The following is a 19132-nucleotide window of genomic DNA, read 5'->3' on the forward strand; positions in this document are numbered from 1 at the left end:
TGTGTGTGTGTTTTGTTGTGTTGTTGCGTAGGGCTTCAGACAGCAGGCCCTGGCTGTCTCCACCGACCCTGAACACAAGTTTGAGCTCGCTCTGCAGCTGGGGGAGCTCAAGACGGCCTACCAACTGGCCCTGGAGGCAGAGGTCAGAGCAGGAGCAGCTTCTGTGGCTGTCTCCACTTTCATTTTCAGATCAGTCGGCTGGTTTGTTCAAGTATATGATCCCTAACATTTAAGTTTGTCAGGTTGTATAATATTACAGGGCATTAACCTGCATATCTAAATTAGTGCATAATTGATGTTATTGTAGAGTTTTGACTTTAATATTTATTCCAGTCTTGTACATTTTTCTTTCAGGGTGTTAACCACAATATTTGTGAAGTCAGGCTGTTTTCTTTACTGGGAAGCACGTTGGCTCATTGATTTGTTGTTTTAAATGTGCTATATGCACATCGGTGACTTAACATGAGCTTGTGAGGCTGTCCTCAGGCACCGTGCTGCTTTATGCTAAATGCTAAGACAATGTCAACATCAGTAAACATTCAGCACGTGTCAGGTTTAGCATGCGCACCATGTCCGGTTAATGTGGTAGAACGCTAACTCAACACAAAGAACATATAAAGCTTAGTCAGAATCCATAGTATGAACACATTTTGACATGAGTATGGTTCTAGATTAAAGCGGGAGCCGTGAATACATGAATTTACTTGCATCAGAAAAGTAAAAATGTGCAAGAGGTCAATATGCTGAATATGGAGACTTCATCACCTGGAAAAACATATTACATTAATCATTATTAATACCTTCAGTTCCTAATGATTTTCTTTAATCAGCAGCTGTGTAATATGCAGGATAACATTTATAGCATCAGATATTTTCTATCTCTAAGTGGCGCCCCAGTTTAGCAGCAGCTTGCCGGTGTATTGTTGTTGAGATCGGTGCTTTTCATCCCGTGATAATCCTCTCTCCCGTCTCTTTGGCACCCCGACATGCGGGGACTTCAGTCAGAGCAGAAATGGAAGCAGCTGGCTGAGCTCGCCACTACAAAGTGCCAGTTTAGCTTGGCTCAAGAGTGTTTGCACCAAGCTCAGGATTACGGAGGATTATTGCTGCTGGCCACCACCTCGGGCAACGCAGACATGGTGGGCAAACTGGCAGAGGGAGCAGAGAGGGACGGGAAGACCAACGTGGCCTTTCTTACCTACTTCATGCAGGGGAGGTGAGTGTCTGGGATGGAGAGGACGGGAAGGAGCTGCTTTTATTTACTGTGTTCATCGTATTTGTTTTGTGTTTGTGTAGACTGGACAAATGTCTGGACCTTCTTATCAAAACTGATCGACTGCCAGAGGCTGCATTCTTGGCAAGAACATACATGCCCAGCCAAGTCCCAAGGTGAAGAGGTTTCTAATGAGTGCATCACATACAGAATGTCTGAGTGTTTACTGGCTGTGTGCATACATGGATCTCACATCCTTGTGTGTTCTGCAGAACCTGTGCATGCACCACTTTGTAAGAAGTCCAAGTCACAATCAGTGGAATAATGATGCTTTTCCTGACAGTTTTCATTAAAGGGATTATCTCTGCTGCACTGTGAGTCACTGGCGAGCTGCGTATGCTTCTCTCCTTCCAGGGTGGTGAAGCTGTGGAAAGACAGCCTGTCCAAGGTCAACCAGAAAGCAGCAGATGCTCTGGCTGACCCCACCCAGTACAGCAACCTGTTCCCTGGCCTCCAGCAAGCCCTGCTGGCTGAACAGTACCTGAAGGAGACTCATGTCAGGGTCAGACCCGCTGCAGAATACCCAATCGTCACGGTCAGTGGGAGAGTCAGAGGAACTTAAACAGACTGAGAAGGGATTTCACTCTAAACTAGACACTGAACTCAGTTCATTGTTGCATAAGTTGGAAAATTGTCCCACTTTGAGCATCAGTACAATATTAAAGTATTGAAGTCACGCTGTGTCTGTTTCTCTGTTATTCAGCCAAACGAGGATCGCAACGTTCTGGAGGAATCTGCTGGTTTCATGCTCACAGGAGACATCGCTGTGCCAGAGGTGAGGACCACAACCTGCATCTCCACATAGCCTCCCTCAGACATGGCAGTCATACATGTTGCTCTCATGTCCAAATAAATGAGTCACTTTTACCTGTAAGTCCAGCCTGTAAATTCACAGAAGTCCTACATGGAGGTACTGTCCTGCCTCCCTCCATTCCTCTGAATGTAAAGAGAAACCGTCACACAATAATAGCTGTAATCACACCGTCCGACCCTCCCTATAATTTCAACTTAATGTCCGCCCTGAGTCCTAAATTCCCGTCTTCTCATTCTTATGTGCACCTCCAGACATTAGGCAGCTAATAAATGATGAAACTGATGAGAAGACTCAGTAATGGATTCGCTGTGAGAAGTACGAGTGGTGTTCTTTGTGCTCAGAATGAAAAATAGCTTTTAAAGTCCTTCACCGATTCAGCTTGTGCAAGAGCTGAGAACACTTGTCCAATATAATTCTTTCCAACTGTTCTCTGCACTGCCCCTCTCCTCTCTCACACTCTGTGCTTCTGCGTGTTCTTTCTGTAAAATGTCCCGTCTTGTTTTATTAAACCCACTGCATACATTTACATAAGAACAAAAAAAAAAACTTGTGTCTGAATGACAAAAGGCCACAACGTTGACAGATAGAAACAGCAAGGTTGTGCATCTCTTGAGTGAAAATGGGTCCTGATTTCTTGAAATACGCCGACACTGAATCTGAATAGAAACAGATAATGGAAGATTTTTCTGTGGTTGCGAGAGGCTGAACTTAACCCTCATGTGTTTTTTTTTTTGTACAGAAAACGGTGGAGAGCATGAGTGAAACCCTCGTTGTATCAGCAGTGACAGAAATTGCACATTCAGAAGCAGCAGTGGTGGAGGAGCTCATTCCACTAAACCAGGAGTCCACTGACCCTGTTTCAGTACCACAAGAAGCATCTGTTCCAACAGCAGCAGCCGCTCTTCCTGTCACTGCAACAGAAGAGCATGTTGAGCCACAACAAGCACAGCCTTGTGAGGTGGAAGCAGAGGAGGAGGAGGACGCCATGACTGAACCGGAGGCTTTAGTCTCTGCAGAGGAAGACATTTTGCAGGAGCCCGTCATTGAGATTCCTGCTGCAGAGCCAGAGGTGGTCCAATTCAGTCCTGAGGAAGACGACGCATCATCCGCTGAGATCGACGTTCAGGAAACATCTCCGTCAACAGAAGCTCTACCTGCCGTCGGTGTTCCTGAAACAGAAACCATCATGTCAACACAAGAAGCACCCGGTGAGCCAGCGGCAGCAGAAGAGGATCTCCTGGTTAGCACAGATGATGCTCTGATCGCACCAGAATCATTTGCAACGAGTGAAGTGACCAGTAACGACAACCTGGTAACAGATTTGATCTCCTCAGAAGTTCCACCCCTGATAGACATCGCAGCAGCAGAAGAGACTCCTGGCGCTGAGGAACTGGCTCCAGAAGCATCACAGGTAGCAGTCGAAGAGCTCATCTCGTTTGAAACCACTGACAGTCCGGCGCTGGATGAACCTGTTCCGGTCCAAACTTTTTCAGAGTTGGCCCTTGATCCACTGCTGGACTCACTTGAAGATACGGTACCAGTGTTGAAGCCGCTTCCAACACAAGAATTAGTGCAAGAGGAACAAACCGCAGCACTCCCGGTGAAGCCGGAGGGCAAGTCGGAGTCTGCGATTCCTCCACAGGCTGAGCCAGAGGTTTCATCCCCCGCAGCAGCTCCTGCAGAAGAGGAAGAGGAGGCAGGTCCTGAGGGATCTGAGGAAGCAGCAGAGGACCTGGAGGGAGAGATGAATGACGAGGTACGCAGCCTGTGGCAAAACTTCACTAATATGTGCATGAATGTTATTCTAGAACTGCAAATGCCTTTAACGCAAAATCACATCTCCACCTGCAGGCCCTGGATGATCTGGATCTGGACAATTTTGACCTGGAAGACATCGACACCTCAGATGTCAACCTAGATGAGGATTTCCTGGTTGATTAGAAAAAGCACAGTCTTCAGCAAGCCATTTTCCTAAGTGACCAAATAAGAGAAAGGGCCATCACTCATGTCGACACGCCACGCTGCCTGTTAACGAACAAGCATCCTCCTCCTCGTTTGTGGGCCAAAGTGGTCATTTATAATAAGAACAGGGATTCCCACGTTCATGCTACTGCAGGAAAACTTGTACAAATGACACTTCAAACACTGACCATCCTGAAGAGGTCAGGCTGCATTTAAGCCCCATCTAAACCCATTCAGTAGTAAAAGCAAACAAGGAACAAACAGGGATTACTGCAGGCTGTTCCTACTGACCTGTTTTCATTTTGTATTTTCACGTAAATAATTGGGGTTTGCCTGTAACTCATTCCTAAGTGGATTAAGCTCGACTCGGTGACAGCAACGACCACATTATTAAAACAAAAAGACTCCAGATACCTCATAGCACCACTGTTGATCAGGGTGTCGTCAAAGCCATTGAGCAGCATTTTATATGTGTCTATGCAGGGCAAATCCTCTGAATGCCACCATTTTTTAAAAATATATAATGTAAATTCCTAAATTTTTAACAAGCAGAAGTCGTACAAACCCCTCATTTGGTTCTATTCATGGCTTTTATTAGCTTTTTGTTGCATGTTTACCTCTCAAACCCGAGGTCAAAACCTAGTGCTGTTCCTAGATTAAATAAACTAAAACCTTGTTCCAGTTGCTTTTTTTGACTTTGTGTTTTCCTCCTTCTCCTTTTAAATAAATTTTAAAAAAACAACAACAACAAAGGATGCTACTGTGAATGTCTTTTGTTATCCAGGATTCCTTCAACAACATCACACTCGGGTACAAAGACTGTCTTTATTTTGTTATGTACATTATATAAGTTGACACATAAAGTTTGACTCACATGTAGACATTTCCTCTCCGTGAGAAATGATAAAACATTTCTCATCTTGAACCATTGTGCAAGATGTTTCCAGAGTTAATTCTTCAAACTGATGGCTGTGAAGCTTTCCTTTCAGTAAAGATGCACATTTCACTTTGGACCCGCTCAGGGAAAGAACAGAAGCTGTCATGTTTTACAAATGGGAGGCAATTTCCATTCTGTGCCTCTGGTTCTGGGTACCATTCCTCATTGTGGATGAATTTCTATACTTGTGCGTACGTGCGAGCCGGTCAGGCAGCAGAGCCCTCAGCGGCCGTCTGTTCGTACGCCTGCAGAGCCAGCTCGATGTAGCCCGACTTCTGGGACTCCTTCTGGGCGTAGATCTGCAGGGACGAGGGTCAGAGGTCAGCAAAATGGAGGAGAACAGATCAATCAAAATTACATTGAAGTTAGACAACAGTCGTACAGCATTAACAGCATCAGCAGCAGACTCACTAAAACACAACCAATCAACCGTGACTAAACGAGAGGCCTCGACTGAAGCAGACGGACACAAACCCGTGTCTCCAGCCGCTAACTGTTCACATTAAATGGTTGTCATTCTCAGTGTCCCTCCCCGCTGCTTCAAGGCCAACGGGCTGTGAGCACTAATAAGACCTGATGTATGCTGGGCTCGGCCCCGCGGTTCCCACGCTGGGGAAAAACCCAAACCTCTCACGCAGGAAACCTTAGATGAGACGGCCTCGACTCGACCTCTTAAGAGCTACGCTGACTCCCGATTGTCCGGGGAGCACGAATTATACGACCTGGTTCAAATGGCAACACATAATATACACACAGCAAAACTAACCGGGGCGTCACACAGAGCGATGACTCAGCAGATATCCTGAGTTGTGGCGGAGCTGTTCTCACCTTAAGCAGGTCGGTGTCAGCGGCCTGCTGGCTGGCAGCTTCCTGAGCTGACTCACTGTGGGGGTGGACCATGTGGAACAGAGACACGAGGCTAACGGCATCCTGAAACCTGGAAACACACACACACACGCTGAGGGCTTAGATCCAAACTCTTTGCCAGTGACTGGTGAAGCTCAGTGTAAAAACAGCACAAACAAAAACTCACAGCTGTCTCGTCAGCATGTCCACGACGAGCCCGTCCACCCTGCGAGCGTTGACCAGGTACCAGGTCATGCCTCCAAAGTGTCTGGTGGAGCGCAGCAGGTCATATTTGCCATGTTTGTCCAAGTCCTCATATGTGGCTGCATGGACCTGAACACCAGGCACATAAAACAAATATGATTCAACAGACCTCAAAGGGAGTTTCCTATTTGGTAGATCACAGTCTACACGCCACACAGAATGAAGGAAAGAATACACAGATTGTGACGGGGAAAATTTCACGGTTTAACAAGCTCTATACAACATACAGATCTCAGTGCAGTTTGTGATCGGGTCAGAATAACAGGAAGCTCAGCGTCAACTTACCCTGATGTACTCTGAGGAGTCTGGCTCAAACTGGACCAGACACAGGTCCAACACATCTTCATGACGGTCCTGGGAAAACACCGTCTAATACACAGACAGAGGTAGAACCAGGTAAAAAAAAGTGGAAGTGAAACGTTCATGATACTCGCTGCGCACAAACACACGTGTTCTTAGTTATCTGGCACAGTTTGACCTTTTCTCGGGACTACGTGGGTGTTCACAAACCTGACTTGACACCACATCCCGGCTCGCATTTCAGCTAAAACAGCTTCTAGCGCCATCTTTAAATTATATTACATGCTCACTACTTCTGGTTATGTTGTTCATGTCTTGAAAATATCACTTCCTGGTCACTGCCAGGAACCTGCACCAGCTACTTATCCCAGTTTTAAGAAAGCTGAATAAATCTGAGAGAGACGAGACACCGTAATGCTGTAGCATGTTAACGCTTTTTCTAAATGTGTGGTTGTTGTCTCTGATGTGTGCAAGTGTGGCATCGCCTCAAGGCTTATAGCAGTAATATATTGGTTACTAAGTGTATAAAACTGGCAATAAAACAACAGTAAAGATGATCTATATGTTGGCTTGCTGATGTCAAAGGAAGAAAATTACCAGTACAATTAATCACACTAATGGTGGCTCTGTTAATTGAAGTGCTGTGACAGTGAGCCATCTTTCACAATAAAGGGACGCTGGAATCGGCTGACACAAATGTGATATAGTCATAATTAACGCTATTAATTACACGTTTCAGTACAAAGGCAAGTCAAAGTATCTGCTGCCCCAGTTTCATGCTGCATTCTTGTCAGAGATTTTAAGCACACGATACAGTCGCAGCTTAAAGAGTCAGTATGTGTACAAACACTCTTGTTTCTGTCACAATTCAATGCAAGAAAGAAATAGAGGAGCTGATCAAAAGCTACCAAAATTAGGCCTTTTTTAACAGAGAAGCTAAAGTGTTCCTAATGGAGTGACTCCTGTGAAAATGTATATGACGAAAAACAAAGTAAAGGAAACAAAGACAAGCGAGCTGGAAGAAAGGACCATCTCCTACCTTGAGGTTCGCGTCTTTGAAGAGGACAGGTGGTGTGATCTTGCGTCCAGTCTTGGGGAAGTAGGCCTGAATAAGCCGGTCTCTCTCCTCCCAGGTCGCCTTCCTAAGAGTTCCATTAGGCTCCCGAACAACTATAAATCTCTCCTGAGGAAAAGAAAAACAGTATGTACAGTCTGTAAAGGTAAGGGGTAGGTGACAGTGATGTCCTAAACGGATTAACAATGCACAAAGATGAACTTTAGTAATCAAGGATTTGAATATTTAATTAACTTGAATTTTAATCTCTTGGTGATTCTGCCACAAAAAAACAGAAAGGCTGATGCCTCCAAAATATAATGTATAATAAAAACATCAGAGCATCAACCCATTAGCGATGCTGGGGCGTATATCAGGATGTAACCAGCATTAACCTGAGTTACACACTTGCACACAGAGCAAAGCAGCATACCCTGTGTGGGATTTCGTAGGTGATGTCTGTGAAAACATATTTGGCTGTGTCCATGCCATCGAGCATTTTATCCTCAGACAGCACATCACTGATGGGCTTCCTCTCCGGCAGGACGGGGGGCATCTGCAGCAGCTTCTTAGCTTGCTCTGCTGCGAGCTCAACAGCCTGGAAACACACACACACACACACACACACACACAGGATTGGATGAAACAGGTGTTACAGCGATGTGGGTGCGTGATTGAAAGGAGCCATTACAGTTCATCTACAGGGCACCTGCTCCAGTTGTTCGTCCGTCATGAGTTTATACGTGGGCGGCTTCAGCTCCTGCTTAATGGGTCGGAACACTTTCTGTAGATCCAGGCCTGTTATCCTGGTGAGGATGTCCTGCACAGCTGGATCCGTGAAGTGGGGCTTTGCATTGTCTGTGAGGGCTGCAGGGAAAGATACACGAGTTAATGGCTCAAACAAACAATGTACAATGGTCTGTACATATTCCTACGATTCTACAACTTCATTTAGCAGACACTTCTGAGAGTAGATGCAAAACAAGCAAGGATCTAGTCAGGAGAAAACAATCTGGAATTTTTTTTTTTGTTTTCAGTCTGTCAAGTGCAAAAGTGCTCAGTGAAGAAGAAGAAGAATATTTATATAAGCATTTATTGAAGAAAATTATAAGTTTAAGGTATATAAGGCTTCAGTTGTATAAAGTATACGACTTATTTCAGGCTGAGTAATATTGTTAGGAACACTTTAAGATTTACTCTGAAATGTAATGGTAACAGAGCTAGCTTCACATATTGTCCTACAAGTGTTAGGGTTAGGGTTAGGGTTGGGAATTAACAATCAACTGATCACAAAGTAAAATCACAGTTTGGAACAAGGTAAACAGTATATTGCAAAAACTGTTATATAGGATCTACATTAAACACCACAATTGACAATGGACTTTTTTTTTTTTTTACTATTATTATTATTATTATTATCTTTAACTATTGAACGTGCAGGACGTGGATGCTGCTCCTAAGCCATGAATGACTAATTTATTTGTTTACAGAAGGTGCTGTTATTTACTTTTTGGAATGATTTAATCTTATATTGTTATTACTTTACTTTATATTCAATTAAACAGACTCGCAGCTTAAGATAACTGCTTAGTATTTATGCTGTTAAAAATATTAATGGTGATGCATGTGGTCTAGCTAGTGCACACAAAAATAAGCAGATTTTTCCCAACAAGTCATTCAGCTGTACATCAAATGAAACCAAACTCTGAAGATACCTTACTCACAGGTAAACCCTGCAGAAGCACTACTTTTCCAAATTCATACAGCTCTGCATGCATCTGATATACAAACCAACCGTTCATATGATTATAGCTTAACTTTAGCAGTTACCTGGAATGCATTTTCTGTCCTCTACTTTTATCAAAGCAGGCTACTGAACAAGTGAGCAAAGTCATGACTGGGGATGCTGTGAATTCTATTTTTAGATTTCTACACACAGCTATTGTAATGCCGAACTGCTGGACATAATTTAATGGCTTGAAAAATGTATTAACCGTTTCTTTACAAGCTGTGTAACTGTGCCAATCCGTAAAACAAGTTTAATCTGCCAACATTTGTTATGGGTTTTGAACCGCACTGTAACGCTTGAGGCTAACGACACTAGCTACAAGGTCAGCGTCACAACCGAGTGATTAATTCAAATAAAATGATATTCACAGTGGCAAAAACATACCGTGGTCTTGTGTTTCACTACAAAACGTCCGGACGCTACATTTCATCAACACTTGCTTGCTTCTCTGCACATTTTTCACTCGTGAGTAGCTCCGGAATAAGCACCGTGCTGTACCAAGCGCCGCCATCTTTGTTATTACGTCACTTACGCGACATGACGTTTGACCTTACAGTCGAGCAGCCAAGTGGTCATGGGATATGTAGTTTGTGTTAAATGTATTCTGTATTTAATATCCTTATTTTTTATTGAAAGGGGTATGATTGTCAATTAGATCAGGCTGCAGACTGAAAATAAAAAACAAGCAGCCTATTATAAGAAACAGGTAACGTTTTTAGTGCTTGTCTTTTGTTTTTGCTTTTTGTTGTTGTTGTTTTTTATCCGTGGCTCCTTTTTCTGAGCAGAAATCCCTTAATTACAAAAGAAATGCAAACATCTCTTATCATTTTCAATAGTTCAAACAAGGACACCAAAAAAAGAACAAACAGCAGCCTAAGTTAAGCAACAATTACATGTTAGTGTTGAAATATCTGTCTTAAAATATCAACCAAAACGGACAAAATCTGTTTAAATATATCATCAGTGGGCTTATTAATGTCTTTTTTACTAACCTACAAATAAACAGTGTTGTAATGACATTACAAAATATTATTTTTAATCAAATGTAAAGCGTCTTTTGATCACCAGGTGGCACTATAGTACCAGATATCCTGAAAACCTGCACTGGCCCATAAATAACATCACCAGTGGGGCTAAAATATTACTCCTGCCCTCAGTGAGGACAGTGAAAGCTAACGCACATTCAGACATGTTCTATGTTTCCAGCCGAGTCCCACAGCCCTGTCTCCGTTATCGTCTTTGTGGTTTAACTCCGTGTAGCCTACACACATTCCTAACTTGTCATTACAGTGCGTCCCTGAATTAGCTGATAACTGTATAATCTGTCTGGATGATAAGCAACACACTCGACTTACAAATTTTCCTATGTAAAGATGGATCTCTGGGAAAAAATTCTCAGTTCATGTTAAACTTTGGCCCATTTAAATTCAATAATATAATGAACTGTTTGATGAAAAACAAAAAAGGTATTAAACTTTATACACACATGATATCTGCTGGATCCCACATATATTCTTCAGAACATCTAAATATTACATTACAATGCCTTCAAAATATAGACTTTAATGATAAATTAATAAGAAATGCTGTCATGTTAGAAACACTGCAGATTTTCATTGACTGCTATTGGACGAAGTCAAGAAGTGAAATAAGTCATTTGTTGACGATTTTACGAGATTAAAGATGTGTGCTTTCAGATATTGACAGAAGAGAAGGTACAAACCAACATTTTTACACAAGTCGTGAATTATCTTCTGGATATGTTGCACTGTTCTTCTTCTCTTGCACGTCAGTCATAAACTGACACAAAGCGTTGCGAGTAAAACCGATAAAACTGCAGAAACAACAGTTCAAACTGCCCTTGAACAGTAGAGATTTTTACTAATTTGCACTCTCAATGCTTCAAAGCTGAGTCAATTGCTGACACACAAAGCCGAACCACATGTTAACAGTGCCTCACAGTCACATCCAGCCTTGACTAAAGACCGAGTGATGTCTATCAGCAAAGGCTAATGTGGAGAAATGAAGAAAAGCTGAGGATGAGTAACCCTGAAAGGAAGCGCTCGACATAGACATTTGCAGATTTGTCGGATTAATACAGAGAGGTTTAAAACATTTCCGAAAAAGCAATAAATGCTTAGGCGTGTCAATTATATTTTAATCCTGTTTGTCAACAAATTCTTCACATTAAATTATAAAAAGCTGCTGGGAATTCACACACGTGTTTGATTTGTTGTTGTTTATTCAGGCCCTGTGGAATATAAAATGTGATCAATTTATAATGTAGTGAGCACACGAGCAGAGGTGGAGTTCTGCTGTCAGGACAGCGTGTCGCTTTACCCAACTCATATTTTTATGCTAGAAATCAAAACTACTCTTATTAGTGGTACTAAGTGGGTATTTTTGCAGGATTTAGGCAAGTACTGTTCGTCCCCTTTGATGCAGATTTGTTTCTGGAGGAGTTATAGATAGAAATAGTCGACACTTGGAAAATAATAAAAGCAGGCATGAAGTCACTGTGGACTAAATGCTCGAAGGCGAAGGGCCAATGTGTCGTTCTGACTTTAACCATTTCAGCAAAGTGACTCAACCCTGACAACCAAACATCTACTGCAGCGGAACGGGCTTCGCATATTATAATATATAAAAAGTAGCTGAAGGGTAATTCTGGTAATATTTTACACTGTAGGTTCACGCAGTTCTGCACCTCAAGTTTACTGGCTCCCAAGAAGATGTAAAAAAGAAACACAGCACATGTAAGAAGCAGATTGTAAACGTACATTTGTCTTTTTTTACCAAAAGGCCGTAGAAATTCCTGGAACAACTGGTGACTGTGTTTTGAGTGCAGGAGCAAATAAAGCAACCGGGGACGACGATTCCACATCCAGTGCTGCAGCGGGATGACGTTTGTGGAACTGAATCAAAACTACTGTGTGTGTCTTCATGGTAATGAAGGAACATGTGACTCAGCGCAACACAGTGACTCACTGATGTGTTTTTAATAGTTTTGGCCAACAGCGGAGCTCTGTGGCACGCGGGAGTCAAGTATGTGAGGTCTGCACAGACGACGCATCGATAGCAGAATATCATCATCCTTTAAAGTTCAAGACAGTCATTGAGGGGAAGCGTCCAGCTGACCTCCACCCTGTGAGGAGCAGAAACTTTCAGATTTCAGTGCAGATCACATGATGACATCCTTCTCTGTTTCTGCTTGTCTCCCTCAACACACACATGCACAGAGCACAGTGGTCACAAGCCCCCCAACACGCCGCCACAATCCACAACCCGAGAACCAGCCGCCGCCGCACCCTCCACCCCCTCACCGCCACCGCCACACGGCCCTGGAGATCATTACTACAGCCTCATGTGCCATGCACAAACTCTTCCTCCAGGATCTGATTTCCCCTCTCCTCCTCCTCCCCCCCACCGATCTGCAGCGAGGATTTAGATAGTCGGCGTAGAGGCGGAGGTGTGGCTCGGCCGGTAATGAGGTGAGCAGTGGCAGCGAGTCCGGAGGCCCAGACACCGACGAAACGACGTGTGGATTGAGATGTAAGAGGCCCCAACACAGCCAGATGTACACAGCTGTCACACTGCTGACAGAAAGTAATCCTGCCACCGAAGCTCTGCCAGAGAGGGACAGAGACGGGATTAGTGTGGAGGTTTGAATGACTGCAGGGGTTCTAAAAGATCTATTTATCCATCCATCCATCCATCCATCTATCTATAGACACACACAGATAGACACATTGCATTTTGCAGGATGTGCACGACAAGCCTTTAAATGATCCTAAAATATCCCTCAGCTTCGACTCTCAGGTATGAGACGTGAAATTCTCACCCTTGAGTTGGAGCTGACCCTGAAAGAGAACACGACCAGTGGCTCCGTGTGGACGTGGACGCTTCTGCACACGTTCAAAGAACATTTACCTTCAACGAGATTCATGTGAAGTCACACGTAGGCAGAAAAGCTACAAAGGAGGAGCAGTGATGGCTTCCAGTGCAGCTTCATGCATGTCACTGTAAAGGCTGATTAGGTTCAAGAAAAAATGATGCTGCTCCTAAATTCCAGGTATTTAACTTGCTAAGTTTTGTGCTTTTCATGCCACAACAGTTATATGACAGCTGCAGATACAAAAAGTACCTTATCAAATATGATTTACTGTCATATATGAAAAGCCCGTCGCTATGTAGTCATTAGCAATAAACTCAATTAACTGCATTATCAACATGACTCTGGTGTGTTTTATTTATACAGTACTGCTATAATACAGCCAGATAAACCTTTTAAAATGACCCCTCTGCAGACTGAAACTTTTATTTTCCAAGATTTAATTTCCCCGTCACCGCTTTTTTTTTTTTACTCTAAGTATGCATCTAAGTATTTCTCATAATGGGAGCATTTCTTAAATGAGGTTATTTCTGCTTTCACTTTAGCAAAGAAAAGCACCTTTTCACCCGCCGCTCTGCCTACAGTCAATAGGTTGAGTGTAAGAGTGTGTGTCAGCGTGACTGGGAGCAGCAGGAAGCTGAGAGGTGAAACCTGAGTGTAGGAGAGTGGGGCTGGGTGGGGGAGCAGGAGGGCGGTGAGGAGGGTGGTGGTGAGGCGGTGGGCGAGCGCTGGTGCTGGTAGTGGGCCACTCTGGGAATGACTCGCCGCACATGTTTATTTAGCTTTCTGCACGGTCAACGGAGAACGGGTTCAGAGAGGGGTGAAACGGAAAGGTGTGTGTGTGTGTGTGTGTGTGTGTGTGTGTGTGTGTGTGTGTGTGGCACAGAGAATGTGAAGAGGATGTCTATCCTCAAACAACTGGAGCGTCAAAAATGTAGAACTGTTGGAGGAGATGATGGAACAAATAACTTCAACATTTTAAACGTGTCATTGTCAGTTTGACGCGCTGCTGTTTCCACTTCTGATTTTATTTTGTGAAGTGACGGGACGACGTGTGTGTGTGTGTGTCAGTTTTAAGCATGTTTGTCCACTTCAAAGGTAATAATTGTCTTCAGTTTATCATATTCTCATGTATTATTTTTAGATAATTGCAAACTTATATCAAATTAAACTGATGACATTCCTGTATTTACATATGAAACATGGAGTTCTCTTACACTTAAACATCTCACATCATGATTTCTGCACAGTTCTCCTCCCTCAACCAACGTCCAAGTGATTCAAAATAAATATATATATGTACTGTATTTACTTTAAACCTCAAATATAAACAAATGCATACAGGTATTGATGTACACTTAATTAAAGTGCTGCCGGTATATTTCTACAAAATGGTACGTGTGTGAGTGTGTATTAAATAAAATGAAAAGCTTAAAAACAACCTGACTGTCGCTGCAGCACAACAGTGTTCTATAGTTGAAGCTGATTATATTTGCATAACTGATTCAGTTTAAGCTTTATGATTCTAAACATCACATGTAGTCTGTAGGTCTCCAGAACCGAACCAAGAGTTCATTTGCTAAAACAGATGCCCCCATCTTCCAGCCACTGCTCCATCGTCTACCTGAGACAACATCAATCAGACTTAAGTTATCTCTACTGTTGTCATTTCTACTGAGTCACATCCACTCAGCTTCAGTTTGATTGATTTTATCTCATGCAAAACAACAAAAAACATAAGTTTTCTGAGAATCTACAAAAATTGAGTTTTCTGTTTTTGCAAATGAACTCTTCAAACATGTCGTTATTTTTTTAGATATTGCTGCTGTGCATGTAAAACTAGCAGACATTAACACAAATCTACAGTTTTTTAATCTTCTTATTTATGCTTTTAAATACAATTTGAAGCAACAACCGTTCCTTTTTATATCTGATGGTTGTGAGTCGACCAAGTGAGGTCATCTTTTATTTTCTTTTATATGCAAGTTAGAAATCCTATTTTTGCAAAATTCTAATTATCAGACAAAAAAAATAAACTAAGCTGTGCAATATGTTATCCGACATAATGACATTATTTAGGTTAGGGATCTAATTCCCTTTTTAAAAATCTTTTATTAACAAAGAATTTTAAAAATCCAACAGCAGAAATTTCAACTGACTAAAAAGAAAGTGTGTTTGTGTCCAAACGTTTCTGGGATATGAAATGAAATGAAAATACTTTATTTATCCCAGAAGGGAAATTCAATAATATAATTAATAATATAGGAGTGTTCCTGTAAATACACTGACAGAGCCACTTAACGTGTGTTTTATAGATTTATCCATTATTAAACATTATGAATACGTCAAAATTATTTTGTAAAACAGTTTCAAGGTGATAAAACGCAACAAGTATGTTTTCCAAATTGATTATTTTTTTAAATTAATGTATTATCAGGTAATGCTTCATTATAAATGTAAGTGTTTTATTTTTTTTGTTGTTGGCCAAATTTATTGTGTCCATCTGTAAATAACAAAGTGTTTTATCTTCAGTGTGTTGTATGCGGCCTTGTAAATTTGTTTTGACTATTTTGTGCTGACATTTGGGCCGAGTTTGTTTCATAAAAGCGATCTTTTAAATTCTGGTTATATGAGGGAGAAGTAAAAATTTAAGATTAATGTGATTTTGTTTGGAATACTTTCCCCACATTAGATAGATGAACTATACTGCAGGTGCTGAAAAGGGAATTTAGTGCACGATGTGAATTTTGAAAAGTGTTTCCGTGTGTGTGTGTGTGTGTGTGTGTGTGTGTGTGTGTGTGTGTGTGCGTGTGTGCGTGTGTGTGTGGTGCACCTGTGTGTGAGCTGTTGTGGCTTGGCGGTGGGCATTCAAGGCCGGTCTTGTTCTCCTCCTCCGCGTCTTTGAAGAGGAATGAGGATGGGAGAGAGGACAGATAGAAGGTCAGAGGAGACGCAGCGATACGAGGGGGAGCGAACAGAGGAGAGGAGGAGCAGAGGGCACGGTGACATGAGCTCCAACAACTTCAACAATCTCCCTCAGAAAATAACTCCAGAATCCAGACACTCAGGGAGAGAGAGGCGGTGGCTGCATGGGGTGTTAATTCTGACGACACTGATTGCATTTTTTGTAAAAACTTCCTTCATGTCAAGACATTAAAATCTTGTTGTCTCAGTCACATTTAGAATATTTAAATTTAACAAAAAAAGCACATTTCAAGCTTGAATAAATATTATTAGCACATGATCAGTTCAATTCCAGCAATAAACAGCTGAATCAGGAGAAAACACGCCGCTGCTATTTAAAACTGACAGCGGAGATGCAGACAGGGAATAAAGGAAGAAAGAAAAATGAGGAGGACGTCCAAGAAAAGGGCCCCTGATGAAACCGAACCGGGGACGCTGCAGTAGTTTGTGTCAGAACCTTCAACCACGACAGAAAAGTTGTTAGCTGGATCCTGAGCTGCTTACATTTACTGCGAGGAGAGGGTAAGAAAGGGAGTCAGATGGAGTTTAGTGTGTGTGTGTGTGTGTGTGTGTGTGTGTGTGTGTGTCTGTGTGTGTGTGTGCGTGCGCGAGGCTGTGAGAAGGGTCATGGTGGGGAACGTAGACGCTGATGGCAGCAGAGTTCACCTGCACCTACAGACCTCCACTGACCTCCATACATCTGTTTATATTCACTGATTCCTGCCGCTCACCGAAGACCTCTGCACGCTCACACACATGCATATGGATTCATACAGAGATCGCAGAAAGCCGAGGGGAGAAAGAAAAAAAACTTTTATGCATCCGTTTGAACCGCTCCGAACCACAGAAGCCACAAAGTGCACTTGAAAGGCGAGTTCTCTTTTTGTAAAATCACCAAAATTACACCATTTATGATCAAAAATTCAACTTGTGTTTTGATTTCTCTCTGCTTCTGAATAAAAATGGAACAGGGAAAAAAATGCTGGGAGTTCAAAAGGTTAAGCAATTGTCTAATAATGTAGTCTCCAACTGAACTGCTGAGAGGTGGAAGTGAAACTGCATCACAAGTCAGACGGTGCAACAAACACATTATTTGGAAGAAAAAAAAACACTTGATTTAAAATACAGGTTATGACAATTGACACTAAAATAATTAATAAAATAAAGCCACTATTAAGCAAACCAAATAAATAAATAAAAAATCACCAAATCAATTCTGTGTTTCCAGCAGTGAAGAGAGGACGGTTCTGGTGAGATGTGGTTTCGTCGGAGTCTCGCTGGTTCTTTTCTAACCAGCTGCAGATGAGCTGGGAACGACCGACTCCCTCCAGACGCGCAGTAGCCACGACACGAGGAAGTAAAAGCATTAGTTTGTTTGTTTTAATGTGATCAGAAATGATTTAAGAACAGAGGCCCACGAGAACGGCGAGAGGAGACATTTGTAGAACAAGCATAAGAAGCATCTTCTTCTTACTTAATATCTACTTATGCATCCTTTCACATCCTCCACACAGCTTGTTGGGCTTCAGTGGGGAATACAGCCGCATGACGCCTGAATGGCTGTGACAAGACGAGGACGGTTTTCTAAATATAGACCCCAGAGGAAGTGTGTTAAATGAACGTATAAAGGGCCGAAGATGGAGCCTTGGGGTACACCACAGGAGGGCAGGACGAAATAATTCACAATAATGATTGTCACAAAATCTATTAAAAAAAAAATAAAAATCTGTCCAGTACATCTTAATTGTGTGTTACATTTTGTTTTCGGCAATAAACTCCTCTGAAAATGCGAGTCTGTGACAATATCAATGCTTTATGAACCACACAGTGACTGGCATTGAATTAATTATGATGTGTGCATTATCAATGCAGCAGGAGAGGATGAAAAACCTGCATGACTGCAGGTCTGTGTTTCATCCTGAACACCACTTAAACACATCTGGGACTGTCCTTTACTGCACAATGACCAACTGTTTTAAAGACTGCAAAGTTCAACACAATTTGAACTGCATGATTTTTTTAAGCGTTAAATGTTAGAAATGTGTTCAAAATGTCTTTGCTGCCATAGAGGAGGAAAGAAACCAAAAGTATTCACATTTAAGGAGCAGAAGTTAAATGCTGTTTGACTTTTCTTCCCCTAAAGATGAACTAATGATCAAAGTAGTTGGTGATTAATTTAAAATTTGACGACCAATCGTTACAGTCGTATCATAACTAACAAAAATGAAACACAAAAAAATAAGACCCAGGTTGTAAAAAAAAAAACTACATTTTCCTACAATAACTAACAATAAAAAAAAGACTTCAACACACAAACTAAGCAAACCTTCTGCCTCCGTTTGCTTCCAGCTAAACACACAGCCCACCAGGTTTACATGCAACGCGAGAAGCAGCACACACTCCCCCCGCCATCCCGACTCTCTCACTCTGTTATTTTTATAATTCAAGATTGGTCTGGGTGGGAGACGAGGTGACAGGGGGAGCGTGGCACTGATAAGGTAGCTAATACCCAGCTTTTTAAAAGGTCACAGGTCACCTCTGCTTGGCTGCTGGTGTCGGGGGTGTTGTGTGTGTTTGGAGTGTGTGTGTGTGTGTGTGTGACGGGGGGGAGTGCAGGGATTTAGGGACTCGGTGAGCGGGTGTTTAGGGGGGGAGCTGACCTCCATCATTTGATATGTAACAATAACAGAAAGACTGAAGCTGAACGCTGCAGACGTTGAAGCAGCTTCCCTCGGTGACAGTAGGAGCAGGAAACCCGGTGGGATCGGTCCTCACATGGCAAACACACACATTCACTCACACACACACACATATGCAACGACTAAATCAGCCCGTTGATTGAGGCGGCCTCTAATTTTAGCCTCAGACTTCCAACCAGCAGCCCTCAGGCCGGCCCGGGCCCGGTTGGGAACAGGCGGAAGAGAAGGTGATTAATAACTGTCATGTCTGTCACGGCAGAGTCGGGCACGAGAGGGGAGGGTCGGCGGCGCTGACGCTGGGGGGGAAATGGAGTTTACACGCGAGATGCTAACAGCTG

General features: G+C 42.6%; 2 protein-coding genes across 2 annotated transcripts in view; one reads left to right on the forward strand and one right to left on the reverse strand.

Annotated features, from left to right (window-relative positions):
• The window catches only part of LOC103375571 (coatomer subunit beta'-like), a gene marked incomplete at its 5' end in the record, with an annotated part of 8926 nt that extends 4195 nt beyond the window's left edge, over nt 1-4731 (forward strand). Inside the window, 7 exons of the mRNA XM_008305882.1 lie at nt 32-142; nt 1002-1216; nt 1297-1389; nt 1628-1808; nt 1977-2048; nt 2827-3843; nt 3939-4731. Coding sequence (XP_008304104.1) covers nt 32-142; nt 1002-1216; nt 1297-1389; nt 1628-1808; nt 1977-2048; nt 2827-3843; nt 3939-4028 — 1779 coding nt within the window. The remainder of the gene's footprint in view (nt 1-31; nt 143-1001; nt 1217-1296; nt 1390-1627; nt 1809-1976; nt 2049-2826; nt 3844-3938) is intronic.
• Nucleotides 4732-4855: 124 nt separating this feature from the next.
• LOC103375570 (28S ribosomal protein S22, mitochondrial-like) lies at nt 4856-9757 on the reverse strand. The gene is made up of 8 exons (XM_008305881.1): nt 9624-9757; nt 8160-8317; nt 7884-8048; nt 7436-7579; nt 6382-6465; nt 6020-6165; nt 5815-5923; nt 4856-5285 (listed from the first exon to the last, which is right to left on the reverse strand). Exons 1-8 carry the CDS (start codon nt 9748-9750, stop codon nt 5193-5195), a joined length of 1026 nt encoding a protein of 341 aa, XP_008304103.1. The 5' UTR covers nt 9751-9757; the 3' UTR covers nt 4856-5192.
• Between the last annotated feature and the right edge of the window lie 9375 nt (nt 9758-19132).

The sequence above is a fragment of the Stegastes partitus genome, unplaced genomic scaffold (assembly GCF_000690725.1).
Source record: "Stegastes partitus isolate 25-593 unplaced genomic scaffold, Stegastes_partitus-1.0.2 Scaffold2674, whole genome shotgun sequence".
In the NCBI taxonomy this organism is placed as follows: Eukaryota; Metazoa; Chordata; class Actinopteri; family Pomacentridae; genus Stegastes; species Stegastes partitus.

Excerpts from the sequence above, each read along its gene's own strand:
- LOC103375570 (XM_008305881.1), bottom strand. The coding sequence starts at position 9,750 with ATGGCGGCGCTTGGTACAGCACGGTGCTTATTCCGGAGCTACTCACGA. Across the intron at positions 8,318-9,623 it reads TAGTGAAACACAAGACCACG|CCCTCACAGACAATGCAAAG; the intron begins GTATGTTTTTGC and ends CTTTCCCTGCAG. Across the intron at positions 5,924-6,019 it reads GACATGCTGACGAGACAGCT|GTTTCAGGATGCCGTTAGCC; the intron begins GTGAGTTTTTGT and ends GTGTGTTTCCAG.